The sequence below is a fragment of the Schistocerca gregaria genome, chromosome 3, assembly GCF_023897955.1.
Source record: "Schistocerca gregaria isolate iqSchGreg1 chromosome 3, iqSchGreg1.2, whole genome shotgun sequence".
NCBI classification, from domain to species: domain Eukaryota; kingdom Metazoa; phylum Arthropoda; class Insecta; order Orthoptera; family Acrididae; genus Schistocerca; species Schistocerca gregaria.
The window spans coordinates 228396864-228419402 of NC_064922.1; the positions used below are offsets into that span (position 1 = coordinate 228396864).

At 35.7% G+C, this 22539-nt stretch overlaps 1 protein-coding gene and 1 long non-coding RNA gene across 4 annotated transcripts in view; one reads left to right on the plus strand and one right to left on the minus strand.

Moving 5' to 3' along the window:
- The window catches only part of LOC126356230 (pyridine nucleotide-disulfide oxidoreductase domain-containing protein 2-like), a 149610-nt gene extending 137451 nt beyond the window's left edge, over nt 1-12159 (minus strand). Inside the window, exons 1-2 of the mRNA XM_050007050.1 lie at nt 12045-12159; nt 4311-4498 (exon numbers count right to left, since the gene is read on the minus strand). Coding sequence (XP_049863007.1) covers nt 4311-4498; nt 12045-12159 — 303 coding nt within the window. The remainder of the gene's footprint in view (nt 1-4310; nt 4499-12044) is intronic.
- Nucleotides 12160-12162: 3 nt separating this feature from the next.
- The window catches only part of LOC126356232 (uncharacterized), a 53102-nt gene continuing 42725 nt past the window's right edge, over nt 12163-22539 (plus strand). The window contains exons 1-2 of one of the 3 annotated variants that reach the window (XR_007565612.1): nt 12163-12250; nt 19366-19558. This is a non-coding gene — a long non-coding RNA (uncharacterized LOC126356232). Of the gene's footprint in view, nt 12251-19296; nt 19559-22539 lie in introns of all 3 variants that reach the window. The other 2 variants (XR_007565613.1, XR_007565614.1) reach the window with 2 other exon arrangements.

Here is a 22539-nt window from a genome sequence, read left to right on the forward strand (position 1 = left end):
CAGAGCATCAGAAATTTCTGGATAATATGTATTTTAAAAATTGCTGAATTATGCCTAGGTACATTTTGCTGCAGAAAGCAGAGTATAAATGGTGAATGATTCAACCCCTCTCTGAGGTGGTTGCAATTCCCAATGAAGGTGATCTGACCCTTTTGAGTGTAGAGCAACCATGGTTTCTGATATGGTATACAGGGTGGAACCATGAGGAACTTTTCAAAATGTTCAATGAAATCTGAATGTGGCCTGAAGAAGGACTGTCAATATTTTTAAAGATATCAGGAGTATAATAAATCAGTGGTTAAAAAAAATCATTATTGGCCCTTGAGATATAAAAAATTTATCAGTGTATTGACAGCAAAAAGATTAACATACCAGCGGAAAAAAAAAATTAATATACTGCCATATTTAGAGCTATATATTTAAGTACTGATTTATTATTAGATATTCTGTACATCAACAAGCCGGCAGCCTGCTTATCCCCCTTAGAGCAAGCATTGAAAGAAAACGGATGCACGTTCATGCCTGGTGACAACAACTTTGCTGACAATGGTAACTATAGGGAAGTGGCACAATAATAGATGTGTGATGGTTCATTGTTCGGTTTCATCACATATCAGATTTGTCTGGAACACTTCATATCAACTTCCCTGTTTTTTCACTTCTTCAAATGCCAGAGACCTAACGGTTGTAGTGTCCAAATTACATGGTGGAGATAAAAGTTACAGTTTTTGTTGGTAGTGCTGAGTGTCGATTACATCAGCATTTCCTCTCACATGTGTCTGACCGCAGCAAAGACCAGTCTTGCTTTCAGATTTTTGTTCATCATTTCCAACACCTGTTTTTGAAGAATGCCGATGTGAAGAAGTACCACACTAGTTGCATTAGAAATTGTTTTTTAATGCAACTGATGTGCTATTTCTTCATATCGGCTATCTTGTTACTCCATTCACACCACCACCCCTCAGGGCAATCAGATTTCTTCTTTGTACCATCTATATTTGCTTCACACAGTCCAAGAGAAAGACTGGATGTGATGAAAGCTCAAAAAGTAGTAAGACTCCTTCACACAGTGAAACTAAAATTATGTTCCACTACAATTTTAAAAGAACAACTTCAAATATTTATCAAAAATTGAGAAAAAAATACAATATATAATGAAAATATTGGCACTCAATACTACCATTTCGATATTGATGTATCAGTGAAAAATATCTCCAATATATATCAGTATTTTTTGAAAAAAATAGTGATATATCGATTTTTTACCAACACCCTAGTCTGAAGCAGCAAAGGGTGTTTCATGTGGGCTTCCAACATTGACATGTACATGAATAAGATGGCAAAAAATCCCTCTAAAACACCCAATTGGGCAACACCCTCAGTGTCACCCATGAAGCTTTGTCAGGCACTTTAAAAATATCACTGTAGAGATATATCCATTCACTGATTCCTGGGTACAGGTGCGACAGGCAACTGTTTCGACACACTTCAGCAGAGTTGCACTACATCACTGAACTAGCACTTGCTACCTGCATGTAAAATCTAAAATGTGTATAAAGGGATGCCTGTCATGCCAGAACCTAGGAATTGATGAATGGTTGTTTTTGCATAGGAAAATTTTAAAGAGCCCAACAAAAGTGTGTGGGTGGCACAGAGGGTGTTGCTGAACTGGGAGTTTTACAGTGGGATTATCAGGCTCTTAATCATGGATTTTGATGAATCTTAGGTATGTTGTAGAAGGTCCTGTCCAGAGAACCCAGCTTTCAGATTTTCATGTGACAGCTCATGGTTTCCGAGAAAATCAACACTGAAGTTTTATGTGTACCTTCTACACTTATAACATTACCAATTTTTTGACAAATCAAGCATATAATACAACAGCTAAGGTTTGTGGATACCATGCTGGAAGTATGGATGCAAATACTGTCTGTGTACTTTTTTTCTCAACTTCATCACTTTGAGTGAAGATTCCATAAAAATAGATTCTTTAATTTTGCATCAATTTAGCACATCAACTTTCCCAGGGATGATAAAATATGCATGGGTCACACCAAAGCTAGTCAAAAAAATAGTATCCATTTTGAGTTAAACCAAACTGTATTTTCCACTATCTCTTCTGAGAAATCCATGTGCCTGGAAAGCAGTAGCTTTCAGTAAATGTGTGGTGCTTTACTAACTCGTGTTTCAGTTACTACAACAAATATTATCCACAATTCTGTTCTAGAACAACAAGTGATTGTGAGTAATAATAATTCTGTAATCTATCCAGTAACAAACAGAACACACATTTGAAGAAAGTTTGCTGTAATGACTGAGATGTATGGCAAAAATGACTATGTTTGAATAATTTTGCATGACAACTACTACTTAATGATATTCTATATAATGAATTTGAAGGAAAAAAACCATACAAAGGTAGGATTTAAACCTGTGCTGCCAGTGTGGCAGTCGAGAACTTTAGATGCTAAGCTATGCTCACTTTGCTGAAACAAGTCTAACATACAAAACTTCATTGATTTTCTCAGAAAGTAGGGGCCATCACATGAAAAGCTGCTAGCCAGATAATAGGAACTTAGTTGTTTTATTCACTATGTCTCAATGTTGTACCTGCCTGCTACACCCCCCCCCCCCCCCATCCCCTGCCTGCCACTCCCATGATCACACCACAAGAGGGCATATGACAGCAGAAACATCCTTGTCGCTTCAGGTCACATTCAAATTTCATCAAATGGTATCAGAAGATCCCTGATGGTTCCATCCTGTATAACAGAGCAAAAACTGTGGTCATGCTACACTTCAAAAGGGTCGGATCATGTTCAATGGGATTGCGGCTCCACAATGTCCTAAGAGGTGAGTTGAATCACCCTGTGGGTTATCAGCAATGTCAAAGACTGTCAAGAACATCATCTTATTGCCTATCAAACTGTTTGTTGTTGTTTTCAACCGCAAAATGTGTAGGAATCAACACCCCCAAGGTAATGGGTGGTTTCACTGGCATCCTTTATGCCATCCTCTCAGGTCTTTTCACATTGATTCTGAGTGATGGCATGTCTGAAATGTTTTCCATGGCCACCCACAAGAAAACTGTGAGATTTAAAAATTGGGCATCATGGTTATGACCTCCACCACACAGGCATTGTGAGAAGTTGTGAAATGTGGTAAGAGGGGGTGTGACAACCTTCGCATCATGTGACACATCTGCAGTGGCCTTGAGCAGAACTGTGGTGACAATTGGTGTCAATGTGACATCACTAACTCACCTTAAAGCTGACATGAACTTCTGAGCTCTGGCCTTTTTTTTTCCTGTTTAGATACTGTGCTGTTTGAAGCATTGCTGAGACTGAGGGTGAAATCATAGGGTGTCATATTTTTGCACCATTACAGAGGAAGGGTGTACACACAATTGAGTCAAATTACTAACTACTGCACTGCAATGGGAGACAATTACAGAATCTTGAAAAAAGAATCCTTTAATTGTGCTACACAGTGTATATTTATAATTTTGACATTCACTGATGTGTGTTTAGCAGAGTGTTACAATAAGATATACAGTCCAAGGTATCTTCAAAAATTCAATTGATGTCAGTATGCTAGGGCAGGTGATGGCAGGATTTATTGGCCTTATCTAGCCAAAACGGCATTTACCATTACCTTGTTTAATTATGCAATTTAATGTTTGTATTAAACTGAGCACAACTCACACACATCTAGCCACTATTATCTCTAGGTGCTGTGCAGTGAGAAGTGACAGCTGGGGTGGGTAGTAGGGGTGCAGAAAAAGCATAATATTGGGAGGGGACAGGATAGCAGGGTAGGTGTGGCAGGCATGATGAGGAGACAGTGTGGTAGTAGGAAGACTCCAGTTGTCCTGAGCTGTGAAGCAAACTCAAGAATACTTTGTTGCACAGCATGCTTCACAAGTGGCTGGTCTGACTGCCCCTTGGCCACAGCTTAGTGGTGGACACTCGTGTGGACAGATAGCTTGCTAGATATCATGCTCATGTACAATGCTGCACAGTGGTTGCAGCAAAGTTGGTTTTTTTCACAGTTGACCCTGTCTTTGATGAAATGAGGAAAGCCTTTGATATAAATGGAGAATGTCAACAAATAAATATAAAAAAAAATGAGCATAGTGGCATTTCAGAATCTCCAAATTGCTTTACTATGCTCATTGATGTAATATTGAATATAAAAGAAAATAGCAACTTCTGCACCCCTCCCATTTTTTTATATGTTGCACAAGGATGTCTGCACAAATATCAGTACAGTCTCTATTACTGTAAACAATATTTGAGTATTTGAATACAAACCTCAAGCTGAAGATCCTTATATATTTGTGGTCTCAAAAGACTAAGAACGTAGGATGCACGTGAAAACTTGAAACCAGGAATGATTTCTTCAGTTACAGCTGCACCTCCCACGACATGCCGCCGTTCTAAAATGCAGACATTACAGCCAGCCTTTTGTAGATATGCTCCACATACAAGTCCATTATGTCCTGTGAATCATACCACTGCTTCAGCCACTCATGTAAGACAAGGTTTTATTTTAATTAAAATATAGTGTGTTTGTTTATTTACTTATTCCAAAGGGCATTCTGTGGAATGTGTTAATAACCATCACTATTTGGTGAAATGTTGTCTTTACACATATCATTTTTTACATTATACCTAGAATTTTCCCATATCTTATGTCATGACTGTACAAATCTTAGAGGAAATTATTGAGTGTTTTACACATTTATACTTCATTTACTACATACCTAGGATTTTGCAGAATCTTAAGATACTAATATACAAATCTTAAAAGAAATTATACAGTTTTATAAGTTACCGCAAAATGTTTCTACAAGAAACAATAGTTATGAATATAATAGAGGAAAACACTCCACGTGGGAAAAATATCTCTAAAAACAAAGATGATGTGACTTTCCAATATAATAGAGGGAAACATTCCACGTGGGAAAAATATATCTAAAAACAAAGATGATGTGACTTACCAAACAAAAGCGCTGGCAGGTCGATAGACACACAAACATACACACAAAATTCGAGCTTTCACAACCGGCGGTTGCTTCGTCAGGAAAGAGGGAAGGAGAGGGAAAGATGAAAGGATGTGGGTTTTAAGGGAGAGGGTAAGGAGTCATTCCAATCCCGGGAGCGGAAAGACTTACCTTAGGGGGATAGGTATACACTCGCACACACACACACATATCCAACCGCACATACACAATGTCTACTTGTGTCCCCCCCCCCCCCCCCCCCAAGGCAAGTCCCTCCACCCCCCAAGGCAAGTCCCTCCGCTCCCTCTCCCCCAAAAAACCCACATCCCCCCCTCCCCCCCCTTCCTCCCTCCCAAAGAAGCAACTGTTGGCCACGAAAGCTTGAATCTTGTGTGTATGCTTGTGTTTATTTGTGTGTCTGTCGACCTGCCAGCGCTTTTGTTTGGTAAGTCACATCATCATTGTTTTTAGATATAGAAACAATAGTTACATTGATTAATTAAGTGAAATATATTAAGCAATGGAAATGAGGGTTGTATTATTATAATTAAAATATTATAATCTTCAAAGAGATATCAAGACATTAAATTACTAAAATCTGACAGCAACAAAATAATTAGGGCAGTAACTAAAAGAAAACAGTTCAACAGGAAAATGGTGCATTGTTGATGGAACTAAGTTATGCTGATTGTGATTAAATGTCTACCTGAGCACAAATCCCCTTTCCCTTCCATCAACATATTGTGACTTGGATAATGTGAAATATGCCATCATTCTCATTCCACATTCATTGGCTGATCAATCTGTGTAAGGGACTGTTATTGTTGATGTTGTTGTTGTGGTCATCAGTCCTGAGACTGGTTTGATGCAGCTCTCCATGCTACTCTATCCTGTGCAAGCTTCTTCATCTCCCAGTACTTACTACAGGCTACATCCTTCTGAATCTGCTTAGTGTATTCATCTCTTGGTCTCCCTCTATGATTTTTACCCTCCAAACTGCCCTCCAATACTAAATTGGTGATCCCTCAATGTCTCAGAACATGTCCTACCAACCAATCCCTTCTTCTAGTCAAGTTGTGCCACAAGCTCCTCTTCTCCCCAATTCTATTCAATACCTCCTCATTAGTTATGTGATCTACCCATCTCAACTTCAGCATTCTTCTGTAGCACCACATTTCAAAAGCTTCTATTCTCTTCTTTTCTAAACTATTTATTGTGCACTTTTCACTTCCAAACATGGCTACACTCCATACAAATACTTTCAGAAACGACTTCCTGACATTTAAATCTATACTCGATGTTAACAAATTTTTCTTCTTCAGAAACACTTTCCTTGCTATTGCCAGTCTACATTTTATATCCTCTCTACTTCGACCATCATCAGTTATTTTGCTCCACAAATAGCAAAACACCTTTACTACTTTAAGTGTCTCATTTCCTAATCTAATTCCCTCAGCATCACCCGACTTAATTCGACTACATTCCATTATCCTCGTTTTACTTTTGTTGATGTTCATCTGATACCCTCCTTTCATGACACTGTCCATTCCATTCAACTGCTCTACCAGGTCCTTTGCTGTCTCTGACAGAATTACAATGTCATCTGTGAACCTCAAAGTTTTTATTTCTTCTCCATAGACTTTAATTCCTACTCCAAATTTTTCTTTTGTTTCCTTTACTGTTTGCTCAATATAAAGATTGAATAACATCGGAGATAGGCTATAACCCTGTCTCACTCCCTTCCCAACCATTGCATCCCTTTCATACCCCTCAACTCTTATAATTGCCATCTGCTTTTTGTACAAATTGTAAATAGCATTTCGCTTCCTGTATTTTACCCCTGCCACCTTCAGAATTTGAAAGAGAGTATTCCAGTCAAGATTGTCAAAAGCTTTCTCTAAGTCTAGAAATGCTAAAAATGTAGGTTTGCCTTTCCTTAATCTTTCTTCTAAGGTAACTCATAGGGGCAGTATTGCCTCACATGTTCCAACATTTCTACGGAATCCAAACTGATCTTCCCTGAGGTCAGCTTCTATCAGTTTTTCCATTCATCTGTAAAGAATTCGCATTAGTGCTTTGCAGCTGTGACTTATTAAACTGATAGTTCAGTAATTTTCACATCTATCAACACCTGCTTTCTTTGGGATTGGAATTATTATATTCTTCTTCAAATCTGAGGGTATTTCACTTGTCTCATACATCTTGCTCACCAGATGGTAGAGTTTTGTTAGGCCTGGCTTTCCCAAGGCTGTCAGTAGTTCTAATGGAATGTTGTCTACTCCCGGGGCCTTGTTTCGACTTCGTTCTTTCAGTGCTCTGTCAAACTCTTCATGCAGTATCGTATCTCCCATTTCATCTTCATCTACATCCTCTTCTATTTCCATAATATTGTCCTCAAGTACATTGCCCTTGTATAGACCCTCTATATACTCCTTCCATCTTTCTGCTTTCTCTTCTTTGCTTAGAACTGGGTTTCCATCTGAGCTCTTGATATTCAGGCAAGTGGTTCTCCTTTCTCCAAAGGTCTCTTTAATTTTCATGTAGGCAGTGTCTCTCTTATCCCTAGTGAGATAAGCCTCTACATCCTTACATTTGTCCTCTAGCCATCCCTGCTTAGCCATTTTGCACTTCCTGTTGACCTCATTTTTGATACGTTTGTATTCCTTTTTGCCTGCTTCATTTACTGCATTTTTATATTTTCTCCTTTCATCAATTAAATTCAATATTTCTTCTGTTACCCTAGGGTTTCTAATATCCCTCGTTTTTTTACCTATTTGACCCTCTGCTGCCTTTACTATTTCATCTCTCAAAGCTACCCATTCTTCTTCTACTGTATTTCCTTCCCCCATTTCTGTCAATTGTTCCCTTATGCTCTCCCTGAAACTCTGTACAACCTCTGGTTCTTTCAGTTTATCCAGGTCCCATCTCCTTAAATTCCCACCTTTTTGAGACTATATTATTATAAATATACACATCTACATTAGAATGACGCACAGGCTGAGATCCTGATGTTCACCACAACCTCAAAGCTTGATACAAAAGGGATTGTATTTTAATGTACCCCTGTTCAATCTACATGCAAAAAATTCCTCTTTTTAGTAGGCATGAGGTCTGTCTCCCTCCCCCCCCCCCCCTTCCCCCCTCTCTCTCTCACTCTCTCTCTCTCTCTCTCTCTCTCTCTCTCTCTCTCTCTCTCTCTCTCTCTCTCTCTGTGTGTGTGTGTGTGTGTGTGTGTATGTGTGTGTGTGTGTATTTTTAAGCATAGGTTTTAAATTTAATTATGTACTATATCACGGAATTTGGCCTACCTTCGTAATTGCTAGAAGTGGGTCATTGTCATCCTGGGGCTTGAGTGACCTACACTGCCTGTTTAATTTTCCCCAACCTATCCCTCTCTCTGCTCAAAGGAAGAAATAATAGTTCTGAAAGCTAGGTTAGTGCCATCACTTTTGTATACGTCCATTACCAGTACTGAACATTTCACTTCCCAAAGGTCAGTACAGTCCATAATTCGTTAGTTTTCTTGATTTAACTTTTATTTGATACAATGATATATTTATCACAGATAAGTGTATGTGAAATAATTTTACAATTATATGCAGTTAATAACATACTATTCTGTACAATTGCAAACAAATGGTTAGAATCTTGCCTGTCAAACAGATTACAAAAAGTTGAAATTAATTTTGAAAAAAAGAATACAACCACCCATCAATGTACCGTCCACTTCTCTGACACAATGCCTATTAGATATAGTGTGTCACAAGGCTCAATCCTTTGACCCACGCTGTTTCTGCTATACATTGATGACATAAGCATGAAGCTTACTAAAGGACATACCACACTATTTGCCAATGACACAAGTATACTAATAACAGGTACTGATACAGAGGACCACAACCAAAAAATTAAACCGCTTATGTTGTCACTCAGCAAATGGTTCAATGAGAACAAACTGATTATAAATATACAGGAAACAATGTACATCAACTTCAGACTCTTATCCCAAAAACAAGAGATGCCCAATGTGATTCTAAATAATCAAGAGCTTACGTGTGCGGAATCTATCAAGTTTCTTGTCATATGGCTTGAAGAAAATCTTAAGAGGGAGACTCAAACAAATTATATCTCAAAAAAGTTATTAACTGTATGTTACATTTTAAGGATACTCAAAAAATCTGTTCTCATACATCGATATTATGCTTACTCCCACTCTACATTACCGTGTGGAATCATATTTTGGGGGAACTCACTTGGGGTTGCACATATTTTCAAAATGCAAAAAAAAAAGGCAATACGCATAATATGTGACCTAAGACATAATGAATTATGCAGACAACATATCAAAACAAATGGCATTATGACACTGCCCTCTGCTTACATTTATAATATCATCTCATTTGCCAAGTCATACCTGTTAAGCAATGACTGCGCATTAAAATTCAATGGAAATATTTTTAACTATGCAACAACGTAGCAATCTGACCTACAAATGATTCAGTCCAGAGCTACCTGCTACCAAAAAAGTGTTTTAAATGTTGGGATACAAATGTATAATAATTTACCAGATGAAATCAAAGCAACAAAGAACCCAAGAGCCTTCACACATAAGTTAAAAAAATATCTCTTGGACCAATGCTTTTATGCAAATGATCATTTTTTTGAAAGGGGTTAAAATTGTAAACAATTTTATAATAAATGTTCGATTAGGTCTGAAAATTATATACTGTGCATGTCTATGAAATATACTGGATTATTTTACTATTATATTTGTATTGGCTGTTTGTATTTTACTATACAACAATTGTATTTACTGTTTTGTTAAAGATAGATAATTTCCTCATTACAAAATAATGTAAAATCAATTTATTAAAAATTACTTGCAAATATGTTCTCTTGACCTGTCCAATATCATATGTACAACCGTACAATTCTAAGATTTGTATTGACTGTTTTGTTTAAGATAGATAATTTCCTCACTGCAAAATAATGTAAAAATCAATTTGTAAAAATTACTTGTAAATATGCACTCTTGACCTGTCCGATATCATATGTACAGCTGTACAATACTATGATTGCCTGTATCAATAAAATACAATACAATATAACATGAAGGTACACAAGCAGCAACAGTCACAATAAAAATGAACATACAGACATAATTTTTATTATATTTATGCAAATACAGGTATTTTTTTAACTTGGCACTTCAGCTTATTATAATGAATGAAATAAGCTGCATTATTTTTATGTCAATGATTCAAGCAATTTTCAGAACTGTAAATCTGTTTCTAAATAACATGATTTTTAACTCTTTTGGAAGTATTATGAATTCTTATACTCTTTTTATTTATTTAGATAGTGCACTGAACAGTTTGTTTTTTCTTTGATACTGTGCACTTTCTCAGTACATGTCTTTTGCAAATATTTCCCTGTGAAAATCATTTGTATTCCTTGTTTCTGCTGAACACTGAGAATTCCTACTATACCAAAAAAGTATACTTTCTTAAATACAGATAGATAGGGGGGGTAAAAAATTTAAATTCATTGAAAATATACTCACGATTCATTATGTTTAACCCCTTTGATTATTCTTATTGCTCTCTTTTGGAGTATAAATGATTGTTTACCCAAATTAGGATTCTCCCCAAACACTAAATCATATCTTAATCTGCTATGACTGTGTGCAAAGTAGGTTTGTAACACTTTTTCAATATTAGAGTAATTTTTAAGCCTTTTTAGAAAATATCAATGCCAACTTAATATTTAATCTGTTTAACAATAATTTGGTATGTTTCTCCCAACTTAAATGTGCACTGACGCATACTCCTAAAAATATGGTTTGAAGTAACAGGTCTATCTTACACCGCCCAAGTCCTATTGCTAGAATGGTTCCCAGTTTGTTCCTTATATGGCTGTAGTTCATGAAAATTGTGTCTTGATTTTTCATCCACAATCAATGTGTTGTCCCTAAACCATCTGTTCACCTTTTTCTATGTGTTCTGCATCAGTTTATATTAATGTCCTGTTCCTTTAACTGTTTGGAGTAATCATTAATAATTCTGTTCAATATGATGTCATACATTGGTGGTCCACAGCTAGTTTTTAGAGAGGTTCATTACCATTGAGTGTATCACATTCCATGACAAAGTATGTATTTTATTTCCTACTATATACTTACCATGTGAGCACTGTATGAAATATATGCTGGTCAGTACTGTGCAAATAGCTGAGCAGTGGAATGAAGTTTTTCAATAGATAAAATAATGTCTTTGTTAGTTAGTCATATGTTTTATGGGTCATTTTTACATTCTTGTTGAACTGATGTGGAATGAGAGTAACTTATTCATGCTGAAGAAACTTCGTTTTAGGATCCTAAATTTAGTATATGTCCCATACTGCTGTAAGAAGTGAAAAATAAATAACCAGCAATGGATTCAGTAACTTCAGAGTTTTACATTTTCATATGAATTATGTCTTTTGTTTGGACTTTTATAGCTTATGTTTTAAAAAAGAAGCTGTCTAAAAACATAATACTGATAAAGTATACATAAAGCCAATCAGCAGCTTGTATGATTATGACGTACCATATCAGTTTGAAATTATATTGGTAACATACCTGTTTGATCTTTATAATTGCAATGTTTTATATTAATTTTTCTCCAAATGCTTTACAAATACAGTCAGAGTTGCTTCAGGAATATAACATATGGTGTATGTTTAGATGATTTCCACAAGTCATGTAACACAGATACTTTCTTGAAATTGTTATAAACTGCTATGAAAAAGAAACTACATGTCAAAGTTTTACTTGTTTTAAGAAAACTTCAGTGTTAGATTGACACAAAAAAACCTGGCCAAATTCATGTAAAAATGTAAAACTCTGCTGTTATTGGACCCATTTCTGAAAACTTAAAATAGGGTTCCTCATTTAGAGACATTAAAACAAAGTAAATCTATCATAATGCTGCATGTTATGTTGACATCTCAAGTTTGCAACATGAAAAAGTGCTTGAAGACAAAATAACAAATGTAATTTAACCTGCTCCTACAATGACAGCATCATACTTCACTTTTGGCTGTTTGGAAGGCAGATGTAAAAGCCTGACAAAAGTGTGAAAAACAGTTGTTGCTTGAGGCAGTTGACCTTTCATCATGTTTTGTTTGAACTAGACTTTATCTGTAGGCCAGCTGAGCACTCAGTCACAACATTCAGCTTCAACTGATAACACCAAAGGCATAAAAAAGGTACCACTACTTTGAATCAAAAGAGTCCCTCTTTGCAGGACAAGATGCTTTAGCTACAATGGTGTCTACATATTGCATTATCATTCCATAGAAATAAATGAAAAAAATCATATAGAATATAATATAATGTGGCAAGCACAAGCACAGATTCATTAACATATTTTGTTAAATATTAAGTATGTTAAAAGTGTATTGATGTTACTAATTTATGGAGGAAAAAAATACCAGACCAACAGTAAAGTACATACTCTATCCAAATGTTGATGACATCATATTATATAAGGAAATGAATATATTTAATCAACCGACAAAATGCTTGTTGCATGCCTGGCAAATAATGAAATTATATTTTAAAAACTTAAATGAAATAACTTTCAGTTTTAAGTGAAATAACTTCTATTCAAAAGCTTTTCTCAATTTATTGTCCCCTGCTAACTCTTTGTATATTTGATATGAAAGAGAAACAATTCCAGTCAAAGACATAAAGACGAGTGCCAGGAATAACTCACACATAACACAATGATTCACATGGCTGCTGCTTCTTCTTCATCTTCTCTTCATATACTAACCCAACTGCCTGTTATGATACGCATCTCTTAAATAGTGCATTTATAATTTAGAGCCTTTACCAGTAACCTTTCTCCATCCATACAGTCTACATCTTCCTTCCATTTTCTCTATTTTCCTTTATTTTCTCATTTGGGCTGTATATTCCTAAGTCTTCCATTACATCTTCATTTCTTTTTTGATCTTCCCTTCTATATCCTTCCATTCTTCTTAGAAATCTCATTTATTGAGCCTGTATTCTACTTTCTTGTTGTCACTCAAGTTTCAGCTTCATGAGTAGGAGTTCATAATTCTCCTGTTTAAAAAAAAAATCAGCTAGGTTTCTTTCTTGGCTTTGTTCTGTTAACTCTTTATGATGCTTCCTCTATGGAAATAAATTTATTTAATTTTTGGTCCATGTCATGGTTATATTTGCAAATGATTTAGCATCCTAAATATTTAAAATGTTTTACTTGCTCCAAGATTTTATTATTCAAGACTCTTTCAATTCTTAGTGGTTGTCTGCCCTGATATGCCATAACTTTTGTTTTTATTCTGTGATAGATTGATTTTTATTTATCCCCATTTGTTTACATTTTGTACCAAGTGTGTACTTGTAATACAGGATAACTCAAACCTATATTATTACAACATTTAACCTATTTATTATAATTTAATACATCAAAGTGACAATATTTATAATACTGTTGCATACTTTTTTACTCATTTTTTAGACCCAGAAAATTATTTACAGGGTACATTATACTCATATTTACATTTTTCCCTCACTATTCATGTTCTCTTGTAATCTAAATATCATAATATGTTCAATTAGTTCGAGTACCTCTATAACAGTAATACTAGCATTTTTCATTCATTTATACATATACTCTTCTACACCATAAAATTATTTATCCATTAAATAATCCTTTAAAAATTTTTGGAATGTTTGTTTGGTCATATTGTCCTGCAAACTTTTTGGAAGGCACTTTATGAATTTAACACCCAAGTATCAAGGACCTCTTTCAGCAACTCTCAGTCAGTGTTGTATACTTCTCAGCTTGCCTTTATTTCTTGTTTGACATGCGTGAACATTTGCAGTTCTTTCTAGTACTGCATTTCCTTTTATTAATGATATTGTTGTTTTGTAAACGTATTGAGATGGAAATGTCAGTATTTTTAGACTATGGAAAACGGTTTTGCATGTGTCTCTTTGTTTCTTGTTCAAGATGGTCCTAACAGCTTCTTTTGCAATGTAAATATTCTTTTTTTATTTTTGCTGCTGGAATATCCCCAAACAGTAAATCCATATTGTAGGTATGGCTCAAATAGTGCATGGCACACTGTACATAGAAGCTCCTTGTTGGCATAATGTGCAAGATGTTTCATAACAAACAATTGCAGCAAACATTACCTATATGTTGACTTCATTGAAGCTTATTATCTCAAAAATTTAATAGTGGTAACTTCGTCCAGTCTTGTTTCATCTATGAATATGTCTGCGTGTTCTTCCTTTTTCTTATTTGTGAACACCATGAACATTGTCTGTTTTAAAATTAGGTCATTTGTATAAGCCACTGGGCTGTGCTATTTATTGACATAAACACATTTCTTTCCAGTGTTTCCAGATTTTTTTCTATGTACATTAGTGTCATGTCATATGCATATAGTATTTTTTTGTCTTTCTCACTGACATCAATATTGTTTACAAGCAGGTTGAACATAAGTGGGCCAGTGAAGCAGATTCAGGAATAGAGAAATGATTTACTATTAATTATTTCTGTATGTTACAGCAAAGTTTAACTATCATTGTTAATGGTATACTTGCACAAAATTAATCAGGGCCATTTGCTTTTGATTGTTTATACATCAAATTGCCAATTCACCAAATCTCACTTGTTTTGAAACAATCCTACTTTTCAACTTACACTTATCAACATCTGTTTTTCTGTTTTTTTTATTTATATTATTAAATGTCAAATCAAAGAAAATAATAATACTGTTTTAACTAAATTGGGCTAATTTTAACAATATTTTTTGCTATGAATATACAACAGTTTTCAATCCCAGAATCCAGGCAATCAAATAAGAAAAGTTGACAAACCACATTGTGTGTGTGTGTGTGTGTGTGTGTGTGTGTGTGTGTGTGTGTTTCTGTTTCTGCTCCTTTCGCAGTTTTGACTTTTCCTATATTCAATGTACTGTTTAAGTATGTAATGAATGAAATGGACCAATAAATAAATAAAAATAAAATAAAAGAAAAAAATTCTTAAAGAAATTATTCCTATTTATCATTTTATATCTCCCAGGAATTTATTATTCTTTTTACTTTGTAATAAGGAAATTTACACTGAGCCTTAATGAGAATGAATAGCCTGTATGAAAATTACTTTTATTTTGTGTGTCACAATGACGTGTTTCTCAGTAAATCTAAATTTATTGGTAACAATAGCAGTTGAATATTGACTGTGTTTGGATGTAAATGTAAAATTCTTTGAGAATTACCCTTTCAATATGTTTATCTATATGCTTCACAGAATAATCTGATTGCTCATTTTTTCATGGTTGGGCCTCCTACTTATTTTATTGACAGACTTTGTCTGGTTGATTCCTATAACAATTGCAAGCCATCCTGCTTCGTGATTATACAGCAGGAAATTACATTCAAATGTTGTAACATGAACTTCAGCATCACAATTTATGTCTCTCAATGTTAAATGACTTATGATATGCTGTTTCCAGTGATTCTAAGACTGTGAGTGTGTGGTTTTTATTTTCCCCCATTTGATTGCTTTATTAACAGAGTGTGTATTTTTGATACAGGAGAAATCAGCTTAGTTCTATCTTACTTTAGCCTACATGTTAATATTTAAAATGAATAATTGAAAAATATCATTAGTAATATTACATCCATTAATCTGTAGATTTGTATTTGCTTCATCTCCCAGTACCTACTGCAACCTACATCCTTCTGAATCTGCTTAGTGTATTCATCTCTTGGTCTCCCTCTACGATTTTTACCCTCCACGCTGCCCTCCAATACTAAATTGGTGATCCCTTGATGCCTCAGAACATGTCCTACCAACCGATCCCTTCTTCTGATCAAGTTGTGCCACAAACTTCTCTTCTCCCCAATCCTATTGAATAATTCCTCATTAGTTATGTGATCTACCCATCTAATCTTGAGCATTTCGAAAGCTTTTATTCTCTTCTTGTCCAAACTATTTATCATCCATGTTTCATTTCCATACATGGCTACACTCCATACAAATACTTTCAGAAATGACTTCCTGACACTTAAATCTAGACTGGATGTTAACAAATTTCTCTTCTTCAAAAACGCTTTCCTTGCCATTGAAGGTCTACATTTTATATCCTATCTACTTCGACCATCATCAGTTATTTTGCTCCACAAATAACAAAACTCCTTTACTACTTTAAGTGTCTCATTTCCTAATCTAATTCCCTCAGCATCGCCCGACTTAATTTGACTACATTCCATTATTCTCGTTTTGCTTTTGTTGATGTTCATCTTATATCCTCCTTTCAAGACACTGTCCATTCCATTCAACTGCTCTTCCAAGTCCTTTGCTGTCTGTGACAGAATTACAATTTCATCGGCGAACCTCAAAGTTTTTATTTCTTCTCCATGGATTTTAATACCTACTCCGAATTTTTCTTTTGTGTCCTTTACTGCTTGCTCAATATACAGATTGAATAACATCGGGGAGAGGCTACAACCCTGTCTTACTCCCTTCCCAACCACTGCTTCTCTTTCATGTCCCTCGACTGTTATAACTGCCATCTGGTTTCTGTACAAATTGTAAATAGCCTTTCGCTCCCTGTATTTTACCCCTGCCACCTTCAGAATTTGAAAGAGAGTATTCCAGTCAACATTGTCAAAAGCTTTCTCTAAGTCTACAAATGCTAGAAACGTAGGTTTGCCTTTCCTTAATCTTTCTTCTAAGATAAGTCGTAAGGTCAGTATTGCCTCAGGTGTTCCAGTATTTCTACGGAATCCAAACTGTTCTTCCCCGAGGTCGGCTTCTACTAGTTTTTCCATTCGTCTGTAAAGAATTCGTGTTAGTATTTTGCAGCTGTGGCTTATTAAACTGATAGTTCGGGAATTTTCACATCTGTCAACACCTGCTTTCTTTGGGACTGGAATTATTATATTCTTCTTGAAGTCTGAGGGTATTTTTCCTGTCTCATACATCTTGCTCACCAGATGGTACAGTTTTGTCAGGACTGGCTCTCCCAAGGCAATCAGTAGTTCCAATGGAATGTTGTCTACTCTGGGGGCCTAGTTTCGACTGAGGTCTTTCAGTGCTCTGTCATACTCTTCACGCAGTATCGTATCTCCCATTTCATCCTCATCTACATCCTCTTCCACTTCCATAATATTGTCCTCAAGTACATCGCCCTTGTGTAGACCCTCTATATACTCCTTCCACGTTTCTGCTTTATCTTCTTTGCTTAGAATTGGGTTTCCATCTGAGCTCTTGATGTTCATACAAGAGGTTCTCTTCTCTCCAAAGGTCTCTTTAATTTTCCTGTAGGCAGTATCTATCTTACCCCTAGTGAGATAAGCTTCTACATCCTTACATTTGTCCTCTAGCCATCCCTGCTTAGCCATTTTGCACTTCCTATCGATCTCATTTTTGAGACGTTTGTATTCCTTTTTGCCTGCTTCATTTACTGCATTTTTATATTTTCTCCTTTCATCAATTAAATTCAATATTTCTTCTGTTACCCAAGGATTTCTACTAGCCCTCATCTTTTTACCTACTTGATCCTCTGCTGCCTTCACTACTTCATCCCTCAAAGCTACCCATTCTTCTTCTACTGTATTTCTTTCCCCCATTTCTGTCAATTGTTCCCTTATGCTCTCCCTGAAACTCTGTATAACCTCTGGTTCTTTCAGTTTATCCAGGTCCCATCTCCTTAAATTCCCACCTTTTTGCAGTTTCTTCAGTTTTAATCTACAGGTCATAACCAACAGATTGTGGTCAGAGTCCACATCTGCCCCTGGAAATGTCTTACAATTCAAAACCTGGTTCCTAAATCTCTGTCTTACCATTATACAAACTATCTGATACCTTTTAGTATCTCCAGGGTTCTTCCATGTATACAACCTCCTTTCATGATTCTGAAACCAAGTGTTAGCTATGATTAAGTTATGTTCTGTGCAAAATTCTACCAGGCGGCTTCCTCTTTCATTTCTTAACCCCAATCCATATTCATCTACTACGTTTCCTTCTCTCCCTTTTCCTACACTCGAATTCCAGTCACCCATGACTATTAAATTTTCATTTCCCTTCACTATCTGAATAATTTCTTTTATTTCATCATACATTTCTTCAATTTCTTCGTCATCTGCAGAGCTAGTTGGCATATAAACTTGTACTAATGTAGTAGGTGTTATAATATAATAAAATGATAAGATAATAGGATAGGGAATGAATGATAATAAAATGTTGGAATGTGTGGCTTTTTTAAAATGGATGAATTAAAGACATTAATTCTTTGGCATGAAGGACAAGCACAATAAGCTAGGCATTACCTGTAACGGGAAAGGAATCATTTTAGTTTATATTTATATAAATAAATCGTCTTCATAGTATTTTATGCGTACCAATTATTAATATTATGTCCGATCGCCGTCTTCTTGTCTGTGGCCGTGTTGTTATATTCGGATCTTCGTAAATTTTCCAAAGTACACAGATGGGCTTCCGTTCTTCTTATTGCATTACTACTTAAAATAATAATAACTCTCACAAATATTCTGTTAATAAAACACTACTATATTTCTGTTCGATGCACATAGGAAATACACACAATGGCGGTCTGCAATTACTCGCTAAAAAATGACGGTTCTCACTCGTTCACTCACTGAGCGAAACCTTCCTTCCAACAACTCGTACAAGAACAAAAACTGCTCTGTCTTTTAACATCTGAAAGTCAAAAATACCTGACGGTAGGCACAGGCTCTACGCTGGGCTACTACCACCTCATCTTTTCTCTTTGCTTTTAAAGAGGATGAAAACATAAAAGTAAGGAATGCAAAAGGTATATCACAAATGCCCCCCTACTGTATACTGTTGGGAATAAGTCTCTTTATTTAGTGAGGCAGTATACAGTAGCCTTATTTACCTTGGGGCTCCTGTTGAGTCATTTGGTGCAAGTCAATGGAGTTTTAATACCCTTAAGCTACTACAAGTAAGTCTATGAAGTTCATTTCCTTGTTCATTACAAATTCATACATATATATATATTCACATACACTTATATCACATAACGACATTCACATATATTTATATTACATAATCGTATGTCCATGTCATGCTAACGTCTTAGTCTGTGATTTTTCATTATACTTGTTAAGCTGTATGGACAGGGGAAAAATTTTACATTTCGTAAATTGTCCTCACCATGTTTTAAAAATTGTTTTTCTCACTGGCTTTTGGTTCATTGGCCATTCTGAGAAGGTGTCTTTTCAGCACACGCTATCTCATTGTTCGCTGCGCTTATGGCTAGCAGCAGCTCATTGTTTACCGCGCCCGTCGCAGTGACGCGAGCGCCACGTGAGCAGCAGCGCTGCCCGCGCATCCATCGTAATGTCGCTCCAGGCTCATGAAGTCGGTGTTGTATGTGCCCTCCAGTCCGGAGACTGGATACGACGGATTAAGCTCCAACGCTCAACATGAAGAACACCAATACATCATCTCGCGCCTGGACGATGTTTTCGCACAGCAAGGTGAGGTAAGGGCCGCACTGCAGAACTCGGCATTGTCTTCCGTTGTTCATTGTAGTTCAGCGGTCCTCACACCACAACTCGTGGTTATACGGATTTCCTCTCATTTTTCCGTCGCACACGCATCACACTCACTGTATTCACTTCGCCACATTGTAGCGTTTACTCTTACTACGGCTCAGCCGTTATTTTCACTATTATTAGGCCTTAACATTTTTGTATTACTTCACACGTGCGAATGTTTTACTCGTCCGTCGCGTTGCACTTCACATACATACATAAATGGTTCCTTTTCAAGAACAAAATTTCACATAAAATTGACAATAGTACATACATTTTACATAGACAAAAACGTTGACAATAATAAATTCGACATACAAATTTACAATTCATACTCATTTCATATATGGACTCCATGACATGCACCCTCTTACACACTAATATGCAAATCAGAAGGAATTTTTAATTTATTCTGAATATTTTGGTTTCCTGTTCCTTTCTTGCAGGACCGACCTCCTGCACGTTTTTACGTTCACAACTACACATAGAAAATAGTACATACATACATTTTACATAGACTTCGACATTGACAATAATATAGTTGGCAAATAAATGTACAGTCCACATTCACACTTTGTATATGGACTTCATGTTAAACAGCGTCTTACACACCAATAAGTAAATTAGAAGCAATCTTGCAATTTTTCAGAATGTTGGCACCTTTTTCGTTCTTGTCTTGCAGGGCCGACTTGCGCATTTTTACGTTCACAGATACACACAGAAAGCAGTACATACATACATTTTACATAGACTTCGACATTGACAATAATATAGTTGACAAATAAATGTACAATTCACCTTCAGTTTTCATTTATGGATTCCATATTTGGTATCGTTTTACACACTAATAAGTAAATTAGAAGGAATCTTTCATTTGTTCTGAATATTTGCATTTTCTTCTCTTGACTTGCAGGACCGACTTCCTGCGCGTTTATACCTTCACAAAAACACATAGAAAATACATTCCAGCACTACTCACTACATGGAAAAAGAAGACTTGCTAAGGTCTGCTTCAGAGATCAAGCTACTTCTAAGATTGCTACTTGTAGTGCGTCGTTAGTGTACTTATTCTATCCTTGGCATTTGATAGACACCATACTACGTACAATATTTACAAGTGCTCGTTTGTGAGCAAGTGTGTAGGATGTTTTTTCCTTTGACAATCCTGACTTCATCACTGCTTGTTAATCGTCGTAATATTACACATTCATGTACACATATTTCAAGTCATATTTCTGCCTTATTGATGTGACGACATGTACGTGTTTACCCTTTGTAGCGTGTGGCCGGTACTTTTACTGTATTTTTGCCATGTGTAATTCCACTCATAATTCATTCCCGCGAAAGAAGAACGTGCTTATGTTAAAGTACTGTTTTCGCTTCTGCGTGTGTCAAGAACTCAGTGTAGAAAATATTGTTTCACTGCATTTTGTGCTCGTTCCTCATACGAATCGTATATCATATTTTCATTAATATTCACCTTATAGTTGCTCAAGCTGTAACAGTTAGTCGCTAAAGAAATATTTTTCATACTAATTTGTTTTACTTTCTGGCGCCTGTGTAGCAGATCACTGTATTGTAGTGTACTTTAAATGTAGCGTGTACCTTTGTTACTATGGACTCCACTGTTTCTTCTTTATTCTTCACTGCTTCTTCAAGATGGTTGTTTTCATAATTACTTACCGTACATACATCATCATACTTTGCTTTCCACATTCTAAGACTCAAAACTATATAATCTATTCTTTCTTATGTCGCCTTCGTGGCCCTTTCCTAGGTACCACTGCAAAATTAATCTTCATATTCATCGCCGTATATCCATGTAATTATTCATTAAAAAATCTTCCACATAAATCGCCATTTATACTCATGTATTACCTACAGGGTTCTTACACTAGAACCACCGCCCTATTTATTTCTTCTCACAAATATAAATAAACTCATATTACTCTAATACACTTTCATTCTCTTCCTAGATTCATTCATGCATGTTATGTCACCACAAACGTAGATTAACTAATTAATACCTCCAATCGAATCTAAAACTTTTCACACTCTCTCTACTTCCAAGTATTATCCAGCAGTGAAATTAATTTGTTTCTGTATATTGCTTTTTAAACATACAGTACTTACCTCAGTTATTTTGTTTTAGTTCGTATAATTACGTTGTGTACGTATTGGTTGGTTTTCGTATTTACTTAGCTTATCTCCCGCAAGTTGTACGATTCATGTTGACAGTTTTACTCAGCTGCTTATGCTTTTCGTATAAGGTACCATGTAATTAATAGCAACTAATATAAGTGAGTTCTGTAATAGCAAATTTGTGGGTATGTATTCTCCCTATACGTCACGCTCACTAATTCTAATGTTGTCTGTAAAGAAGTGTAGTCTTATAAGTGCACAATTGCTCCTCTCGCTAAATCTCGTACGATATGTTATTTTGTAGTTTACGTCTCCGTCACACGCACTTTTCTATGTGTATATTTCATTCTACGTTTCCCATCGTCGCTGACTTGCGTGCTGTATGTAAGCCGCTTAGTTCTCAATAAAGTTCAGTGCTAATCGTGTTCTTTTAAGTGTACATGTTGTTACTTTTCTTTTAAACTTGTCTTAATACTGTTGTATATAGTCTGATAGGAATATCTGTGTATATTTTCTTCTCCTTTGAATACTCATACTTATTTCTAACTATGTACATTCAATAGCCTATGTTAAGTTCACAATTTTAGCGTATTCTAAGCTCCTTATACTTTACTTGCACCGATGCGGTCCTTTTCTTAAAACTACGTATGCTTAACTTAATGATATACTCTTAAAATTAGTGCTCTTTACAGTATAGTCTCCATCTTGAGGATAAATGTCTGTGTTCGTTTTGTTTGTGTAACTGATTTACATTAGAGTAATGAGCTGATAGGTACTTCATTTCGTG